The sequence below is a fragment of the Moschus berezovskii genome, chromosome 10, assembly GCF_049115385.1.
Source record: "Moschus berezovskii isolate FMDL1 chromosome 10, NW_MosBer_1.0, whole genome shotgun sequence".
Lineage (NCBI taxonomy): Eukaryota > Metazoa > Chordata > Mammalia > Artiodactyla > Moschidae > Moschus > Moschus berezovskii.
The window spans coordinates 39,417,656-39,439,124 of record NC_142469.1 but is presented as its reverse complement, the minus strand read 5'-3'; the positions used below and the strand labels follow the sequence as shown (position 1 = coordinate 39,439,124).

General features: G+C 41.7%; 2 protein-coding genes across 2 annotated transcripts in view; one reads left to right on the top strand and one right to left on the bottom strand.

Moving 5' to 3' along the window:
- TRAPPC3L (trafficking protein particle complex subunit 3L) overlaps positions 1-21,469 on the bottom strand; it is a 40,349-nt gene that overhangs the window by 4,367 nt on the left and 14,513 nt on the right. The gene's annotated exons all lie outside the window — the stretch shown is intronic.
- CALHM5 (calcium homeostasis modulator family member 5) lies at positions 527-12,500 on the top strand. The gene is made up of 2 exons (XM_055433397.2): positions 527-1,143; positions 5,095-12,500. Exons 1-2 carry the CDS (start codon positions 604-606, stop codon positions 5,500-5,502), a joined length of 948 nt encoding a protein of 315 aa, XP_055289372.2. The 5' UTR covers positions 527-603; the 3' UTR covers positions 5,503-12,500.

The following is a 21,469-nucleotide window of genomic DNA, read 5'->3' as shown; positions in this document are numbered from 1 at the left end:
TTTGTCTTTCACTCAAAACTCAAACTCTCCCTGAACTTTTCCATTTCAAACAGCTCAAATCCAAAATTTTGATAAAGTCACAGATCAGTTAAAGAGGATGTAAAATGAAGCTTCCAGATCGTAAGTCAAAGTAGCAAAAGTTTTAAGTAACAAGAGAAAAATACCATCATGAAAGTCTAGGCTAGGAACATTGATTTGGCTCCCAATCAATTGGCTGAAACCCGATTTCTGCTAATGTTTATTCCTTTGGATGGAAAATTCCTAAACTATTATTATCTGTAATAGTCGGAATTTCTTTCTGATTCTCAATCCAAGCCACATGGAAATAACATAAAAGTGGAGGCTATTCACTGTGAATTTACTTTTATTCTCAGTGTTTTGGCTCTAGTTTCACGGCCTAACATTCACCAGTAGGAGGCATTATCTGAGCACTGTTGGGAAATATTCATTCCTAGGGAATGACATTGTTTCCTTATCTGGCTGAATTCAGCCTGAGAAGGAGGACTGTTGTTTCTAAGAAGAAAGAGCTCCACCCTCGGCCACTGCCACAGCGACTCTGCCAACAAATAAGAGCAAAGCGTTTTCCCTCTGTGTATCTCCAACATGGATGCTTTTCAGGGGTTTTTAAAATTCATCCTCAACCAGAAAACTGTTATTGGCTACAGCTTCATGGCTCTGCTGACCGTGGGAGGTGAGCGTCTCTTTTCACTCGTGGCTTTCAAGTGTCCCTGTGGCGCTGAGAATGTGACCTACGGACTGGCTTTCCTGTTCGCTCCCGCCTGGGTGTTAATGATCCTGGGATTCTTTTTGAACAACAGGTCATGGAGACTCTTCACAGGCTGCTGTGTGAATCCCAGGAAAATCTTCCCCAGGGGCCACAACTGCCGCTTCTTCTCCGTCCTCGGGCAGATCATTCTGAGTTCATTGGTGGCTCCAATGATGTGGCTGTGTGTGGCTCTGCTCAATGGGACTTTTTATGAATGTGCAATGAGCGGGACCCAAAGTCCAAGACTCCTCGATCTGATTTGCAAAGGCAAGCCTGAAGAGTGCTGGAAAGAACTTTACAAAGTGTCTTGCGGAAAAACCAGCATGACCCCCACGGACAACGAAGAACTGAAATTGTCACTGCAAGCCCAGTCTCAGGTAAGAAGGGACACAGGTGCCTTTCCCCCACCCCCCCTGCCCCCCAGCATGAGCTTGAAGTATTCTCTCTGTACTTCGTTCAGACAGGGTAGAGCCTGAATCCTGCTAGAACATTCTGAAACTCTGGAAATTGGAATGCAGTGCAGCATTAAGACAGTCTCAGGAAAAGCTCTTCAGAGGTCGGATGGCTAATAAAATTGCTGACTGGATTGTCTTTTCCACTTCTGAAAAGAAAATCTCTTGAGTTAGACATCTGTAAACACTTAAGTGCTTTAAAACAATCTCTCTGGGTTGACTTTGTATGATGCATGACATTAACTCATTATCAAGTGTTAATGGAAGAGCTGTAATTAGAAATTACTGCCTTCTATTAATTATTTTCAAACTGGTTTTTCAGAGAAACACACACACATATAGATAGCATACATCCATTAAAATACAGCTGAACCAAATGAGCTAATACTTTTCAAAGTTGCACATCATATAATTAGTGTAGAGATTCCCTTGCATGATTTCTGGCAACTGCTATCTCTATGTGTAAATATTGTTAAGATGGAAAAGAATTTCCTGTATAAAATGGGGTGTTGGCAGACTTTAAATAGCCTTCAGTGAAACAGGACCATATTCTCCAGGGAGTTTTCCTCCTATGTTCTGTGCTCTATAGCTAAAAAGTTCTTACATTACTTTAGGAGCTCAAGATTTGGGGCATTGTTTTATTTAACAGAAGGAAATTGTAGCTTTACCTAACTGATACAAGGAAGTAGCTTGTCATTCTTTCAGGGACGTGAGCACAAATCCAGATGTGAGCCTGGCCCTGGCCTCAGGAAAAGACTGAATTCCTACTTGTGAGGAGCAGGAATGACATTCCACAAATCAAAACAAGCAATAGGAGTAGATAAACAGGTCCACAGTCTGTCAGGAAGGCTATTTGTTTAAGAATAAATGCGCTGAAAATACTTTACTCTTTGTTTTTTTTCAATATAGACTGGCCTTTTCAACAACACATCAAAGCAAAAATTGTTCCCAAACTGGTTGGCAATATATTCAGACTCTCTTCATAAACTAATCAGCCTAAAAATGCTCCCCAACAAAACCTTTTGTTTAATGCATAAAGCACATTTTAGACAAAAACATGCCAGGCTGCCAAACGTCTTTCTTCTCATGCTGAAGGAAGGTCTTAATTACAAACGTGATGATGCAATGAGTGATTTGTGATTTGTGTCCTCGGGCACCAGGCTCCATTCAGGTAGCAGCAGATCCAAACACTCACCACTGGGTGAGCATTTCCTTCTCTAAATACAGGTGTAAGGAAATCATGCCCGTCCTGCCACAGTTGAGCCTGGGCACACTGACCTGTTTACTTTTCAGAGGAATGAGAAGGACCTGGGGCTGATTCCTTAGGGGATAATGCGGGCAAAGGGAGCTGTATCTTAGCAGGTGCTGACCACAGTGCTTCCGATAGGCAGGAGCAGCAAACAGTCCGGACCCACAGCTGGGTACGTTGGTGCGGGTGGAAAGACTGCCACGTCCATGGGTGGGGCAGAGGAACGAAATCCAGCTGGGTGGCTTTCCGTGCTTTGGGTAGGTAGAGTAGTGGCAAGAACTCCATCTTGGAGTTGCCTAGCCTTGGGTTTGAATCCTGGTTCTACTGCTCACTAGCTATGTGACCCAGAGCTACTGTTTGACACTTGAGAGCCCCAGTGTCCTCATAGTTGGGGGTAATAACACCTACCCTTGGAAGTACAGAGATGATGGACATAAATGGGCATAAAACTGCTGGCACACAGTAAGTATTTTAAACTGATGAGAAAAAATGCCAGTGTTTGAGGGAGAAGACACATGCAGAATGGTGTATTATTGAGGGCAGGGGTAGGACCATCCATCATGTCTAGTTAGATCCTGGGTACCATGAATTAAGGAAGAGAAAGAGGACTCCGGGCGCAGCACTTAGGAGAAAGCAAGTTGATGCTAAGGCCATGCAATGAGGGGAGGAGGGCCTGAAGCTGATCAAACAGTGAATAACTCAGCAGAATTGGTTTAGATACTGAAGTGAGATGGCCTACAGGAGGATAGGCTGTGTGGAAGAAGATAGAGGTTAGAGAAAAGAGGAAGATCTGATGTAGCCAAGCACAAGTGACTAAATATAAGCACTGTTACATGAAACTGCAATACTTTGGCCACCTCATGCGACGAGTTGACTCACTGGAAAAGAGTCTGATGCTGGGAAAGGTTGGGGGCGGGAGGAGAAGGGGACGACAGAGAATGAGATGGCTGGATGGCATCACCGACTCTGTGGACATGAGTTTGGGTGAACTCCGGGAGTTGGTGATGGACAGGGAGGCCTGGCGTGCTGTGATTCATGGGGTCGCAGAAAGTCGGACATGACTGAGCGACTGAACTGAACTGAACACGATGGGAGCTGTACCTCATTTCTTAATCACGTCAGAAAGATACCTTATGTTCAGTAATGCCTTTACATAGACAACAATACGATTGAAAAATAGCAGCCCGTGCTAATAGCTGATACTTGCTGAGTCACATGGATTTCTATATCACCTCATTTTAATCCTCTAAATTACATTCGGAGGAGGGTAACCCCTACTTTACAATTGAGGAATCAGAGGCACACAGAATACCTGTAAAAAAGTGAAAGTTGAGATTTAAACCCAACCAGCAAGGAAATTCAACCAGTCCATTCTAAAGGAGATCAATCCTGGGTGTTCATTGGAAGGACTGATGCTAAAGCTGAAACTGCAATACTTTGGCCACCTCATGCGACGAGTTGACTCATTGGAAAAGAGTCTGATGCTGGGAGGGATTGGGGGCAGGAGGAGACATGGACGGCAGAGAATGAGATGGCTGGATGGCATCACTGACTCTGTGGACATGAGTTTGAGTGAACTCCAGGAGTTGGTGATGGACAGGGAGGCCTGACGTGCTGCGATTCATGGGGTCGCAAAGGGTCGGACACAACTAAGCGACTGAACTGAACTGAACTGAGTGCCAACCCAGAGCTGGCACTCATGTGGGATCTGAGATCCTGAGCAATGACCTCCATAGTCTGAGTCAGAATTTGGAAACCGCTGGTTTCCAAATAAGCACTGGAGCTTATTTGTTGTTCTATTACAGTCAGCATGGGTTCATTTGCAGGTTCTTATTTTTATGTTCAAATAGGCCCATCTGCTGAGAAATACTAAGGGCCATTTAACTAAAATATTAAGAGAATCTTGGAAAGAGCTTTGTTAGTTGTTCACATATGAAATTAACTCCAATTGTGAAAAATATTGGGTTGGCCAAAAAATTCATTCCTTTTTTTTTTTTTGGACATCATATCCTTTCAATGTGTTATTTTTGAGAACTGATGGCCAAAAGTTCATTTTTCCCCCTTGGCTTTTACACAAACTTCCAATTCTTATACCTTCAGTTTCCTTGTCATGTTACATTTGTCTTGCTTTCTAGTGAGACAGGATAGGGTAATGAGTGATGATACTTCTCTCAGGGAGGGTCTGCAGTTCTCTGCAAACAATGTAACGTGGGAAAAATCAGTCACTTGTCATGAATATCCGCGTATCAATGCCTGAAGACACTCCAAAGGAACTAGTAGCATGCTCACACACAGGATTCTTTCTTTTAACGCTAGTACTATATAAGGGCTTGGTTCTTCCAGTTCTTGGATGCTCTATATTTTTGCTCATTTCCATTTGCCTGCCTTCTGGGTATTTCTTTGCATACCAGCAATGTTGGGTAGGATGGAGAACAGAGGTTAGGTAAACCTTAACTTTATTTGACTGTAAAAAAACAAAACAAAGAACAAAACTTGTTAATAATTAAGATGAAGGAGGTCAACTGAGGTCTGCTATTAAATGAGCCATACACTTCCCAATAACACTACCCCATCTCCGTGAGAACTGGCTTTGCTTTTCGTGTGCTCAATATTTCTTTCTGTCTAAGATTCTAGGATGGTTCCTGATTTGTTCCGCATCTTTCTTCTCTCTGCTCACCACGTGTTATGCCCGCTGCCGATCTAAAGTTAGTTACCTTCAGCTGAGTTTTTGGAAGACGTATGCACAGAAGGAGAAGGAGCAGTTGGAAAACACATTCGTGGACTATGCCAAAAAGCTGAGTGACAGAAACCTGAAATGCTTCTTGGAAAACAAGAGGCCAGATGTCTTCCCCATGCCCACCTTTGAGGCCTGGGAGGCTGCTTCGGAGCTCCATTCCTTCCACCAAAACCGGCAGCACTACAGCACCCTTCACAGGGTAGTAGAAGATGGGCTGGACCTTCGCCCGGAGGATGAGGAGACCACAATGATGCTTGTGGAAACCGCCCAAAACGTGCAGCTCGCCCACCACCACTGACTCACGGGGTCCAGACATCTTCCTCCTGCATCAACAGCTCCCTGGATATCTCCACGTTTTCTTCCATTTAGTATTTTTAATCAGACAATAACACAAAGGGAAGCAGCTTTTGAGACATGACAAAGGTATCATGTGCTCAAACTGATGCTGAGAGACTGGCCAAAGATGGTGACAATGGTGCTCTTGTATTGGTTGGGGGTTGGGGATCGGGCTCAGGGGCTTCAGGTTCTAAGATCAGGTGACTGACAGTGAGACTCAAGCGAGAAGTTCTGCCACTCTATGTAAATATGGTCATGGAATCCAGGGGGAGCAGTGGTGACTTGTGAGTGAGTGTGGTCCCCTTAACAGACTTCTGTTATTGACAGAATTCCCACTTCCACACAGTGGGATCTGCGGTGTAGTTGGTAGAAATCCTCGTAGTAAATCTATCTTACTACCTTCCAAGAATGTATGAAATGCTACCATTTAAAATTCATTTCCTTGGAATCTGAAGACATCAGTTCCCAGAAATAACACGTTGAAAGGATATGATGCCAAAAATTCAGAGCTTTTCCCATGTTTCCACTACGCATTGAAAGTAGACTCCTGGTGTCAGAGCTGTATTATGACTCTAGGCACTTTTGCCTTCATGGGCTTATTTCTACATTAAAAAATACACATGTACACATACACACAAGCACACACACACCTATACTTATGACTATTGATATAAAGGCATATATTAATATTGTATAGAGCTTCCCAGATAGCGCAGTGGCAAAGAATCTGTCTGCAATGCAGGAGGCCCAGGTTCAATCCCTAGGTCAGGAAGATCCCCTGGAGAAGGAAATGACAACCCACTCCAGTATTCTTGCTTGGGAAATCCCATTTACAGGGGAGCCTGTCAGGTTACCCGTAGGGTCACAGAAGAGTTGGACATGACTTAGCGACTAAACAGCAACAACAATATTAATATTATATGTTAGAACTTTTTTTCAACCTTGAAGTTCATTTATTACACTTTAGTGGGCTCCTACAGAATGCAAATTTTAAATATATAGATATATTAGTTCCCTCTAAATCTCTGAGTGGAATCAATATTTGGAAGAAGTACCATGTTTTATACTGTGGCTCACATTTTATACCATGAGGCTCCTTGCCTCCTCATTGGAGAATCCTGGGGCTGAATTCCTTATTATCATGGAACATTATCCCAAACTGGGGAAAGGATCCTACAGGTATAAGACCCTACACATATCCTTGGGAACTTGGAGGTGCAGAGTCACTTTGTGTGTGTGTGTGTATGTAGGTGGGAGAGTGGCAGGTGGGGGCTGTGAGGTTGCAATATTGTTTGGGTTTAAAACATGGTGTGTGACAAATGTGTAACAATTTGTTCCTGAAAAAAAAGTGGTTATCTGAAGTGTTTGCCCATTTCTATGTTGTAAATTCAAGTTACCGAGGTGATGTCACTGAAATCAGAGTTAGGAAGAGATGCTAATCATGGACAATATGAGCCAGAATTTTCTAAGATTTTGTGGTGCATTTACTTTCATTCTAGCCAAAATGTCTCTGGTACAACTTTTGTGGATCTGAGTTTCACTGTAATAAGACCTAACCATGGTAGATTAAACATGGCTTAATGGTGCCAGTTGAGAGATGATAGAGTCTTTTCCTCTTTTCCTTGAATCTGGCCTTAATGAACCAACAATATGTAGCAGAGGTAAAGCCAGGTTGCAGAACTATTCCAGCTTATGCCTTGGTTTCTGGCAATGCTTCAGTTCCCTGGTAAAAACCAGCCACCATGTAAGAAATGCAGTTACCTTAATGAAGAGTCCCAAGCCCTGAAGAAGGCTAAAGTAGCCAAGTGGAGAGAGAGACTGAGACAGAGGGGGATCATACCAGGCCAGCTCTAACTGTTTGAGTCATTCTAGGTTAGTTACCAGGCATCTGAGTGATGAAATCATTTGGACATTCCAGCTTCCGCAGACAAGACGTGGAAAAGAACCAGAGAACCCAACGAACAGCCAGGAAAAAGATCCCAGATCTATGGTCTGAGTGAAGTCATGCCAGCCATGCAGACTTCTCAGCCACACCATCTCAGACTGCAGATATTATAAACGGGTCCACACTGTGTCCTGTCCAAATCCCCTGAGCGTAAATAAACGTTTGTTGTTTGTTGAAGCCAATCAAATTATAGGCATTATGAAGTAAGATATCCTGAACACTAATATGTGAAAATCAGAATTTGTTAAATGAGAGATTAGAGGCACATTGAATTTATATATAGATTATGCAAATATCTTCCTATGCATAGATTTTTCCTCTTGATTTCAGTAAGCAGTGAATGAGCTGTGGAATGATTTGATAGATGCTGAATAGTTACTCCTCCAAACTAGCTCCACCAAAGCCTGAGATTCATTTTTAATGATTTTTTGTTAAATTTGGTTTGAGAGGAACACACTGCTGTGAGTTAATTTGGTTTAAAATAAATCACTGAGAAAGTAACATATTTTTAGCATTAATACCCAGAAAAATATGACAGTGGAAGGCACAGGACAGGCTGGACTTGAGTAAGTTAGAAACAGATTGGTCTTCTAGTTTTACTCCTCAAAGTGTTGCATTCAAACCACAGCATCAGCATCATGAGGGAGCCTGTTAGAAATGCACAGTCAGACTCCATTCCAGACCTGTTGAATCAAGTCTGCCATTAAACGAGATCTTAGGTGATTCTATGCAACTTAAACTTTAGAAGTGCTGGTTCTCAAACTTTAATGTGTGCCAAAAATCATCTGGGTGGCTTGTTAAAATGTAGATTGCTGAGCCCAAGTGTCTGATTTGACAGGTTGGGGGTGAGAATTTGTGTTTCTAACAACTTCTCAGGTGATGCTGCTGCTGCTGGTCTAGGGACCACATCTTGAGAACAACAGCTCTAAAGCACAAAGCAGGCTACACTGGGGAAGGCAAGACAGATGTAACTCAGAATCTTGGGCCCCACCCCAGATCTACAGAATTAGACTCTGTGTTATTATCAACCTGTCTGACAACATGGGGTGACTTTCCATGTATTTTCTATTTATTCAAGGCTACCTTTCATCACTTAGGGATATTTTCAAAGTTTTCCTCACCTAAGTTTTGCAAATATTGTACATCTGCATTCTTCTTTGCCACTAGTCTAATGTTTTCTTTTTTCCATGGTATTTTCTAAGTGCTATTTATTTGAGCACATGAAAAAGCTATTACTTAATGCATATATAAAGAAAGCTGAGCACAGAAGAATTGATGCTTTTGAACTGTGGTGTTAGAGAAGACTCTTGAGAGTCCCTTGGACAGCAAGGAGATCCATCCAGTCCATCCTAGAGGAAATCAGTCCCGAATATTCATTGGAAGGACTGATGCTAAAGCTGAAACTCCAATACTTTGGCCACCTGATGCGAACAACTGACTCATCTGAAAAGATCCCGATGCTGGGAATGATTGAACGCAGGAGGAGAAGGGGACGACAGAGGATGAGATGGTTGAACGGCATCACCGACTCAATGGACATGAGTTTGAGTAAACTCCGGGAGTTGGTGATGGACAGGGAAGCCTGGCGTACTGCAGTCCATGGGGTTGCAAAGAGTCAGACACGACTGAGTGACTGAACTGAATGCATATATTTTAAACCTCTATACTATACTATTATTTTATTCTTTGCAGAGCTTTTTGCATTATAAAATAACTATTTTGAAACCCCTGATGACATAATGGATCTGGATAATAAATAATGAATTCTGACCTACTAGGTGAAGGCAGGAATAGATGCGGAGTGTGCAACTGAAAGCCATTCATCTGTCTTAGCATCCCTAAAAATGAGCCCTTTGTTCTCAGTTGCTCAGTCATGTCTGACTCTTTGCAACCCCGTGGACTGCAGGCCTCCAGGTTCCTCTGTCCATGGGATTTTTCCAGGCAAAAATACTGGAGTGGGTTGCTATTTCCTCCTCCAGAGGATCTTCCTGACTCAGGGATCAAACCCACATCTCCTGTGTCTCTTGCATTGAAAGTGAAAGGAAAGGGAAGTCGCTCAGTTGTGTCCAACTCTTTTCGACCCCATGGACTATAGCTTACCACGCTCCTTTGTCCATGGTATTTTTCAGGCAAGAGTACTGGAGTGGGTTGCCATTTCCTTCTCCAGAGGATCTTCCCAACCCAGAGATCGAACCTGGATCTCCTGCATTGTAGGCAGATGCTTTACCATCTGAGCTACCAGGGAGGTCCTCTTGCGTTGGCAGGCAGATTTTTTTCTTTTTTTTTTTTACCACTGAGCCCCCTGGGAAGCCCAAAAATGGGCCAACCACATATTATGTGCCTCCTAATGTTATGTAGTACAAGAGTTAGTACAGTACAACCTGTACAATACTGTTTCCTAAAAAAATAAATTATGAATTTAAAAAAGATCTTACTATTAGTGTAAAGGAAAAATAGGCAAAAGAAAACAAGTTAATTAGCACCATGAGAAAGCAGCCAAGTAAATCTAGAATATAGGACACGCTATTTCACATATGACCCAGCTTTCCATAAACAAATGGCATTTTCAAAAGGAAAATAAAAGAGACATAACAGTCAGAAACAACATGTGGGCCTTATTTGTATCCTGTTTCAAGCAACAAACAGACACAGGATATCTTTGAGATATTTAGGAAAATATGAATGAGTATTAAGTGGATATATGGTAATTCAAGGAATTGTTCACTTTTATGTGCATGATAATAGCACGCTGATTAATGTTTTACCAGTTTCAGCACACTGAAATATTTACATGTGAATTACCTGAAAGTCTAGAGTTTTCTTTAAAATATTTCATCACAAAATGGGGGATCTGATAGTTGAAACAAGATTGGCAAAATATTGATACTTTAAAGTGGGATAGTAGCTACATAGGACTCATTACATATTCTCTGTGTCTTTGTATAGATTTGAAATTTTTCAAAATAGCTATGCAATGAAATAAGTCAAGTGCTCACCTCAGTTCTTCTGCTGAAGTCTTGTCAATCAACTCCTGCTTGCCCAGAGTCTACCTTCTAGTAATATTCTCAGAAAAAGTTCTCAGGAATCCTATTCCCTGAATTTTTACATGTTCAAGTTTGAGTGAAATCAGGGAGTTGGTGATGGACAGGGAGGCCTGGCGTGCTGTGATTCATGGGGTCGCGGAGAGTCGGACACGACTGAGCGACTGAACTGAACTGAAGTTATTGGCCTACTCTGTACGCAAATGATAGTTTAGCTGGTTCGTACTTTCTCTACTTGAGTATATTTTATGTGTTACTCTACTCCTTCTGTCATTGAATTTTGTTAAGGGAACATCTGATGCTATCTTAATAATATATTACTAACATCAACTTTTTTAACCTATATTCTCAAAAAACCCTTTCTTCATCTTTAAAGTCCAATGACATACTAAATATACTTTCAGATAGATCTTTTGGATCAATTTTCCCTGCTACTAGTTACACTCTTTCATTATGGAGAAATATTTTCTCTCGTTTCAAGAAAATTGAGTCTACGTGTTTCCCTTTATTCTCCTTGTCGCTCTACTTGATTTTCATGAAATCTTATGGTTTTAGGTTCAGAACTAAGCTATGGCTATGTTCTTATTGGAATGTCATTAACTGAATAAAAAGTTTTAAAAGCTAGGTTATCTTGGGGTCTTGATTCTTGTTTAGCCCATTCCTACCCTCTCCTTCTCCTTTGTTCACTCATGCAACCAGAGTAAAGTCAATAGTTGACTTTTTGATACTTGCAGCCCCTTACCTATGATGTAAAGAGCAAGGAGCATTGGATCTGCACATGCTCCTTTTATGTGGCAGCTTCAAGGATGACTATTCTCATTTGTGTGGTTGTGGCCTTGATTGTTACCATGTATTCAACCAATCTCTTCATTCCCCAAAGTTCCCAAAGGAGCCTAGATTGCCCTGAGGAGCTGACACAAGGAAGGATCTGGCTCCAGTTTTAATTGTTAAATGCAGTGGCTTCTGACTAAAACTTAATGAAGCCCTAAATGAGTACTGGGACATAATGAGGTTTTAGGAGAGGTAAGGAGGCAAGCTGAACTACTGAGGCTGAACTTGAACATGGAGGGTAACCCCAGAAGGAGGCCTGTGTTACTTGCAGGCAAGGCAAGTGCCAGTGCCTTTGTTCTTATACCTGCTGGAGTAGGGTTTTGGTCAAGAGCATTGCTGCTGCTGCTAAGTCACTTCAGTCGTGTTCGACTCTGTGTGACCCCATAGACGGAAGCCCACCAGGCTCCCCTGTCCCTGGGATTCTCCAGGCAAGAACACTGGAGTGGGTTGCCATTTCCTTCTCCAATGTGTGAAAGTGAAAAGTGAAAGCGAAGTCGCTCAGTCATGTCCGACCCTTAGCGACCCCATGGACTGCAGCCTACCAGGCTCCTCCATCCATGGGATTTTCTAGGCAAGAGTACTGGAGTGGCTTGCCATTGCCTTCTCCGGGTCAAGAGCATTAGGTTAGTTTAATTCATTTTGGAGGTTGGAAGATTCTTATTACAAATATAAAATGTCATATTTGATTCTGGAAGAAAACTGCTTTTAGGCTGCTTCAAATAATATTTTCAAAGTTTAGTTGTTTGTTAAAATTGAGTTATGCAGAAAGAATATTTGCCTAGCCAAATAAAAGAATATTTGTAAGTGAGATTATATTCTAAATTTTGCTACTCCACTAAAGAGGAAAAGCAGAATTAAAATTTGTTAACAAGCTATTATGTGTTGGATGTTTTACATATAATTTGTATTTAAAATTTCAAAAGCACACTGGGAAAGATGATTGTTTCCACCTTTATGAATAATATTAAATTTCAAAAAGGTTATGTTTAAGCCACAGGTAAGAGATGGAGCTTAAGTTTGGACCTGAATTAGTCTGACTCAACTTCTGTCACATAAATACTGCTTCATGGTGGTGTATTCTCAAGTGTTCATTTAATCTTTTAAAGCAAATTTCCTTACTTGTAATGTTTGAGTGTTGGATTAGTACATCAGAGTGTTTTTCAATTCTGTCGTCCTGAGTCTTAAGGCAGTAGTCCGTAAACTCCTAGTGCATTGTCTTCTTGGTGTACTCCTGGGAATTGATGTCTATCTCCAGGTTTCTTGGTCTCTATTTGGGCCCTTAGCCTCTTTCCCTTTTGCACAGTGTTTTCACTTGAGTTTCTATATATTTGGGATAATTATGCTTGAACTATGCTTCTCGTTCACCATATTGATGAGGTGAGCCAGAAGCACAGTTAGAACATAGCATCACTATCATATTTTATTTCCTCAGGTAAAAATTACAATTGATAAAGAAGAAATTTTCAGCAATGGAAAGTTCATAAAAGATTTAGAAGAGTACCCAAACTTTAATATTTATATCTTTGAGAGCACATCTTTCTGTCTGTATGATCAGCTGTCTTTTCACAGTTTCAAATTTCCTGACCCTACAGCCACACCAATGCCAGAAAAAACAAATCTTTAAAACATTTTAAATTGTCGGGACTGAGACTGGGGAAAATGAATTAATTTACTTAATCACATTCTCTAGATTGTTTCAAGGAAGAGGATAAAGTAAGAAAAGTTATTAATTTGGATGATGTTGAATAATTTTGCTTTAGAAAATATCTCAAAATATACACATCCTTTGGCAGAGTACACAACCTATAAAATGGTTACTAGTTGCATGGTGGAGAAGGCAATGGCAAGCCATTCCAGTACTCTTGCCTAGAAAATCCCATGGATGGAGGAGCCTGGTAGGCTGCAGTCCGTGGGGTCGCTAAGGGTCGGACACGACTGAGCGACTTCACTTTCACTTTTCACTTTCATACATTGGAGAAGGAAATGGCAACTCACTCCAGTGTTCTTGCCTGGAGAATCCCAGGGACGGGGGAACCTGGTGGGCTTCCGTCTATGGGGTCACACAGAGTCGGACACGACTGAAGTGACGCAGCAGCAGTTGCATGGTGGTAGTAGTTTAGTCACTAAGTCATGTCCGACTCTGCAACCCCATGGACTGTATTCTTCCAGGCAAGAATATTGGAGTGGGTTGCCATTTTCTTCTCCACTAGTTGCATGGTAACAACATTTTATCTTAGATTTTTAACATAAAAGGATGTGCTTCTGCAATAATAATAATTGCTGATGGTATCAACAGACCAAGAAGATATCTCCCAGGTGTTTTGTTGGTGTTTGTGCCAAGAGAGAAAACATGAGATAGTAATCAGGGTTTTTAAAAGGCTTGCTTCCTTAATTGGCTAACTATGAGTGAGTTTCACCTGATACTAACAAGGAAGTAAAGCAGTTAAAGAAATACATAGTTGCAAACATATACTTACAAACTGGTGTTTGATCAATTTCATCTTCTTTGTAGTGAAGGTCCTGGCAGTTTCTTTCCCTACCTCCTCCCCCATGGGATAAACTAGTTATCCCAACACTGGTGGGCACTGTTTCAATGGAGACTCACCTGGATAACACCCCTCTAATGTTTTCCACTTTTTTCCCCAAAGACATTTTATTTTATTTGAAACACTTAAAGGAGATAAAAAGGAGTGGTAACTCTGGAAGCATCTGAACTGAGGGAAGGAGGAGTAGCAGTCCCCACATGCCACCTCACCTCTGCAGTGATCACCCTGGTGCATCAAGGAAACCCGTGCTCTAAAGCAGTGGGTGCCGTTAAAGATCACATGCGTGTGTGAGTGCATGCTAAGTTGCTTCAGTCACATCCAACTCTTTGAGACCCCATGGACCATAGTCCTCCAGGCTCCTCTGTCCATGGGATTCTCCAGGCAAGACTACTGGAGGGGTTGCCATGCCCTCTTCCAGGGGCTCTTGACCCAGGGATCAAACTCCCTTCTCTTAATGTCTCCTGCATTGGGAGACAGGTTCTTCACCACTAGTGCCACCTGGGAAGCCCAAAGATCACATCAGTTCAGTTCAGTTCAGTCGCTCAGTCGTGACCGACTCTTTGCGACCCCATGAATCACAGCACGCCAGGCCTCCCTGTCCATCACCAACTCCTGGAGTTCGCTCAAACTCATGTCCATCGAGTTGGTGATGCCATCCAGCCATCTCATTCTCTGTCGTCCCCTTCTCCTCCTGCCCCTAATCCCTCCCAGCATCAGAGTCTATTCCAATGAGTCAACTCGTTGCATGAGGTGGCCAAAGTATTGGAGTTTCAGCTTTAGCATCAGTCCTTCCAATGAGCAACCAGGATTGATCTCCTTTCGAATGGACTGGTTGGATCTCCTTGCAGTCCAAGGGACTCTCAAGAGTCTTCTCCAACACCACAGTTCAAAAGCATCAGTTCTTCAGCGATCAGCTTTCTTCACAGTCCAACTCTCACATCCATACATGACCACGGGAAAAACCATAGCCTTGACTAGACGGACCTTGGTTGGCAAAGTAATGTCTCTGCTTTTTAATATGCTATCTAGGTTGGTCATAACTTTCCTTCCAAGGAGTAAGCGTCTTTTAATTTCATGGCTGCAATCAGCATCTGCAGTGATGTTGGAGCCCAAAGAAATAAAGTCAGCCACTGTTTCCACTGTTTCCCCATTTCCCATGAAGTGATGGGACCAGATGCCATGATCTTTGTTTTCTGAATATTGAGCTTCAAGCCAACATTTTCACTCTCCTCTTTCACTTTCATCAAGAGGCTTTTTAGTTCTTCTTCACTTTCTGCCATAAGGGTGGTGTCATCTGCATATCTGAGGTGATTGATATTTCTCCCGGCAATCTTGATTCCAGCTTGTGCTTCTTCCAGCCCAGCGTTCCTCATGATGTACTCTGCATATAAGTTAAATAAGCAGGGTGACAATATACAACCTTGACATACTCTTTTTCCTATTTGGAACCAGTCTGTTGTTCACATAGGGAGCATTTTAAAAAAATTCTGATGCCTGGACCTTATTCCCAGAGACTATCATTTAATCGGTCAAAATTAGGGCCTGGGCATCCGAATTTGGGGTAGGGAGAAGCTGATGATTCTGTGAAATAATCAAGGTTGATAACCATTACTCTGGCGCAGCACTGAGAGGTCAGGACAAATCTGGACAGACTCTTACTTCTGACACAAACTACGAGACACACCAAGCAGGGCTCACTGACCCAGAGCATGGCTGTCCTGCCCATGTGTCTCCAAATCTCCAGACTCAGGTAGAGCTTGCTTGAGTTTTTGGCGTTTTGTTTCCCAGAGTGTTTCCTCAACTGTTTTCACCCCCTAGTCAGGTATTTCATGATAAATAGTTACATTAATGACATGCTCCCAATGCTATTGCTGTTTTCAACCTGAACACTTAAGTTTGTTTCATAAGTCAGTCTTTTTCATGAGTGTCTTCCAAATAAGACATAGGAATAATACCAAGAGTCTCCAGTGGAAAATTAAGGACAGCCTAGATTTCATGTACTGAGATATCTGAAAGATTGAACACTTCCTTCTGGAACATCTTTGGTAATAGTGCTAAGATGCCTGGAAAGAGCCAGTTTGCCTCTAAGACTTGATCATGAACATAAGTGGAAGACAGACATTCACAAGTAAGGGGAGGTAACTTGCAGAATTTACTGAGAGTTGAGCCTTAAGAGATACTTCTCTGTGTCTAAAAGGAAAATAACATTATACAAATGTAGTCTAAAAAAAGCTAAAGGGTAATTTTCCTGCAGGTGCCTTGGCTTCATGCTGAGAATCTGCCAGAGCAATTGATGCAGTCCTCTGGGTTAGACCCCCTCAGCCTGCAGAATCCACCAACCTTGTGGTTATGCACACAAGCTTGTTCACAAAGGAAAACTTCCCACGCTTTTTTTCTTTCACCCCTCCCAGAGGTACAAAGGGAACAGAGCCAGTGTGTGGGTGTTTATATAAGGCAGTTCTTGCTTACTCAGAGGGGAAAATTGAGTCTAAATGGTTATGTTTTTTTAAAAAAGTCTTCTTATTTTTAAGAAACACATTGCTGGACCAAATGGTAAGAATTTTCAAAATATTTTGTGTGTGCCCTTTGCTGTTAATATTCATCATTTTTAAATATTGAGAATGTTCTGACTATAAAGGTTTTTTCTTTCCTTTTAATTTTTCCGTCTTCTCTGCTCGACAATATCACTAACAAGGAAAATGGTCGGACATTCAGCTAACTGTGAGACCAGGCTTCTCTGGAATGCTGTGTGGTGCTGTGCTGTGACTTCCATGGAATTTAATCCCTGTTTACTAAGGGCTCCCACTTATGTTAATATCGTATGTTGGAAAAAAGTAAAGTCTGTAGGCCTCTACCACTAGATTGTGAGCTAAACTTTGAAAAATAACAATCAGTAGCAAAGAAAGATGTTCTGTCGAGGCTTAGTCTGATTCACTTCCATTGCTTGACTGCGGGATGAGGGGAAGCAGGAATTCTAGGAAGGGGCTGGGGATGGGGCACGTGTGGTGCGTCAGCCCTGAAACCCACATCCAGTGTGCTGTGCTAGGAGCTGCTCTGTGACCTGCTCTCCAGTTGCCACCCTGTTGGTTGTGAACCTGACCCTCCTGGTCTGCCCAGACGCTTCTGATGAGTGACCCAGGCTGTCATTTGGCTTCTTTCTCACCGCTGCTTCAGTTCCCTGTACGCATCACAGGTAAGGAGTGCCTGGCTCCTGAATGCCAGGTAGACTCTGAGAACTCCACTGTTCTAGGACCTCAGTTTCCCACTTCGATCTTTTGGGTGCGGATGGGAGCCCATATCATAATGTCTAAATCCTCAAACATCTACCTAAAAATTATTTTAGTATAAAGCAGTGGCAAGATACCTAAAAATTCAGGATTGGGGGATCTTTGTCCCAGAGGCACAATTGTTGGCTGTTAAACCATTTAATGGAGGTGAAATTAGCGGTGGCCCCCTGCACCCTCTCCCTCTTCCCACCCCACAGTGTCAGGATTCTTGGCAGACTATCCGGGTTGCGGCTTTGAGTTGCCTGATGTGGAGAGATTTGAGCCGAGTGTGGAGAGAATGTGAGCTGAGTGTGGAGAGCACCTGTTGCAGAAGAAGGAAGGTGTGTTATCACTGGTGATGCTGACCACTAACTAGGCAGAGGCGTGCTCCTGGCCCTGAGGCAGTAAAAGTAGCACGAACGGATTACCTTTCAAAAGGATCAGCGGAAACCAGTCCTCCACATCAGTGAGAGATTTTAACAAAGGGCAAGCATTGCCTAGCCATAAAAATGTTCCAAGGCTCCCTATATTTTATGCCATTCAGGTTGCATTTCTGTGTCTATCCCTTTAAGTAAGTGGTGTGTGAAAGGCAAGGGTGTGTATCTGTTTATGTGTATCTGTGTGTTGTGGGGTGGGGGGGGGCATCGTGGGAATGGAGGCAACTTTAAAATTGAGATTTAAATTTTTATCCTGGTAAGAGAAAAAAAATAATAAAATGTTTAAAGCACAGAAAAAAGCCTCCCCGTTTTGTGCACAGAATTAAGATGTCAACATAATCATGTATGTTGTGCATGGTACTGGGTGCATTCCATTCAGGCTTACACTCAGATTTGGAAATGGCAACCCACCCCAGTATTCTTGGGCCTCCCCGGTGGCTTAGTTGGTAAAGAATCCGCCTGCAATGTGGGAGACCTTGGTTCGATCAGTGGGTTGGGAAGATTTCCTTGGGGGAGGGCATGGCAAACCACTCAAATATTCTTGCTGGGAGAATCCCCATGGACAGAGGAACCTGATGGGCTACAGTCCACGGGTTGCAAAGAGTCAGACACAACTGAGCAATTGATTATTACTACGAAATTGTGAAATATGGTGATTTTCGTGGAAGGTACTTTTTTAAAAGATAAAGTATATTGTTAAGAAAATGAAGAAAGCCGAATATAATCAGGAAAAAAAAAAGAACAAAAGTAAAATACAGAAGCATAAGGAGCAAAGCTGTTTGCTTTGTTTTGTTTTTAAGAGGAAAAACATACCCTAAGATATACTGATGTCTCTGACTTGAATGGCCTGGTTTAAGTCACTTCACCCAGGCAGTTTCTCTATTCACATAAAAATATCAGGTCATCTCTGGTAACATTCTCTGAAAAAACACAGAATGCCAAGAGAAAGGACTGCAAGGGATTTAGAAAAAGAGAAGCAAAAGCAAAACCCCCATAGGATTAGAGGACCAGAACATGTATGAGTGGTTCTTTCATAAGAAATTTAAAAGAAAAACCAAATACTATCTACTGTAGCACAACATCATTTTTGTCTTAGGACAACTTGGTTATCTCCCTTCCCCCAAAGTATCACTGAGTTTAGTGTTCTAAGAAATGTCTGCCCCACTCTTGCTAATGATCTAAAATATTTACTTTCAACTAACAATGTGGTTTCACTTGGACTGCTTCCTAGGGGTAACATTTTCTTTTTTTCGAAAGGTTTGCTTACTTGATTATTGTCTGCAAAATGCGTAACAATGATAATTCCCTTCTTCAGTACCTTGTAGCTAGCATGCTAAATGGAGCCTGCTACACTATTGTATACAGGAATTCTAGCCGCTGGAACAAAGGAAAACAAACAGTAGCATCCATAAGATGAATAAAACAAGTAGAATGTTCACAGGTAAAGTAAGACCCATAAATTACTGCTGCCAATTTCTAGATGGAAAGAATACGGTTCTTTTTTCCTTTTCCCCAATTGGGAAAGTCTCAGGATGTTTTTCATCCCCGAATTCCCTTTCTGAGGGGTTCCCTTTGATGGCCATGCTTTGTGTTTCATCACCCTGTTGTTTCACCTCGTGGTTCAGACGATAAAGAATCTGCCTGCAGTGCAGGAAACTTGGGTTTGATCCCTGGGTCAGGAAGAGCCCCTGGAGGAGGGCATGACAACCCACTCCAGTATTCTTGCCTAGAGAATTCCACAGACAGAGGAGCCTGGCGGGCTACAGTCCACGGGGTTGCAAAGAGTCAGACACGACTGAGCACAATGGACAAGGACAGGCATTTGAAAACCAAGACAGTCAGTCCACAGTTTGGCTATGGGTCTGTGGAAGTGGCTTAGAATAAAAACTCAACCCAACAGAGGGCTAGTGACTGGCTACACGGGCTAGAAGCTCTCTTTTGGGGATTTTGAATGAGACACACAGAGAGAATCACAGATTAGATGATTGGGCAGAAAGCAAAAAATGCCTGGAGTAAATGAGTAAGTAGAAATCGAGAGGCGGCCAAAGCTGTGAGGCAGCAGAATCACTGAGATGGAGAGAGGATAAAGGGAATAGAACGACATTAGCAGCTGCAAGAGCTTAATAACCAGAGCAGTCGCGTCACTAACATGGCAGAAGACTGAAGTAAGGAACCATAAATGCCTGCTACTGAGATGACAAGATAGACTCCATTTCCATTCTTCCATGAGGCCCAGCTGTGGTGTCCTGAACATCCTCGCAACAGGCCCCTACAACCTGACAACCCAAATGCTAGCAACATACAAGAGTCTACCTAACACAATTTTGTTCCATGTGCAGTTTTAGGATACATTTCAAACATTTTCCCTAATAAATGGGAATGATTTATTTAAATGATCGATTTTGTCTCTAGCTTCTCAAGACTGTAAAACTTAACCATAAGTGTGTTTGGAAAGCATGAGAAATATTTTTCTGTAACTAAGGAGATGTTTCTTAGATCCTAGACCAGAGAAAGGTACAACTGTATTTTCTATTTGCCCTTATAATAAACTGGAAGACATATGAGCCCATTAAGTTAAGTGACATGGGATTGGATTACCTCTTTAATGCTTGCATTTTGTAATCACAATTGACATCAATGGAACAAGAATGAATCTTCTCCTGAAAATTTCTACAGTCCTATTAATCACGGAAAAAATAAACATTTCAGTAAAATTATCAACACGAGTTCATTGTCTATTATTCAGTGAGCGTCAGTGATTTTCCTGTTGAGGATCCTTTTGTAATTCAAATCTTGTTATTGCTGATTTTCTGTTGTGAGCAACTAGAGACTTTTAGAGCACTGTATTTTCACTGTAGTAAATATTACTTGAAATAAGGGGGCTTTTGCAGGTAATGAGAGTTACAGTAAGAAAGGAAGGGAGAAGAAAGAGTCTTTAATTTGGCGAAGAATGCAGCCCACTGCCCTCTTCTGGACAGACTAGGAGGAGCAACGGTTTAGATGTGTAAAAATATCTTCAAATACTTTCTAAATTCACTTCAACAATATTTAATGAATGTCCACAACATGCTGGTTTGCCATGGAATGATGGGTCAAACCCCAAGAATGCCTGAAATTATCCTTCCCTTTGAAAAACTTACAGACATGATGGGGAAATGAAATTCAATATAATTTTTCTGGATAATCTATGGAAGTATCAAGTCAAATTTTATGTGTATTACTGTAACTCAGGAAAACTTCATATTATTTTCATTCATTGTAAAACAGTTTTGTTCTCGTTGGATGGAGGACAGAAATATATATAAAAGAAGCTGACCAGCCGCAAATTCTTGGAAGATCAACAGGCATAAAACACAGTGAAACTGTGTGTCATAGCTTGATTAAAAGGTTGAACTAAAATACAGCCTTATGTTGCCCTATTTTCATAATAAAGATGTTCTCAGTTAGGTTGATCATGAGTTCCTTTACCTTTCCAAGGTTTCAAGTTATGCTATTCAAAGTAAAAGATTTCGCTTTTGCTTTTCAGAATTTATTGCAAGCACAATATATGGAGTTCCAATTTTTTCAGCCTAAGGATCAGAATTTCAAGTTTTAAAAGTCTGTTTCTGTCTTTTATATATTTTATACCATATTTTTCTCTATTTAAAAATTTCATTTTACTGTGACAGTGCCAATGATGTGATGTTTATCCTAGAAAATCATAAATTCCCTCTATACCTCTCAGAGCAACCATCATAATGACATTGACCTAACAGTAAAAAGCTTTCCGGGCTTTGATGAACAGAGTTTACTCCAGGCCAACTATTTGTAAACACTATCAGTAACGAGAAGGCACGGATACTCTGAGACAGACTTTGGAAGCT

Excerpts from the sequence above, each read along its gene's own strand:
- CALHM5 (XM_055433397.2), top strand. The coding sequence starts at position 604 with ATGGATGCTTTTCAGGGGTTTTTAAAATTCATCCTCAACCAGAAAACT. Across the intron at positions 1,144-5,094 it reads CACTGCAAGCCCAGTCTCAG|ATTCTAGGATGGTTCCTGAT; the intron begins GTAAGAAGGGAC and ends TTTCTGTCTAAG.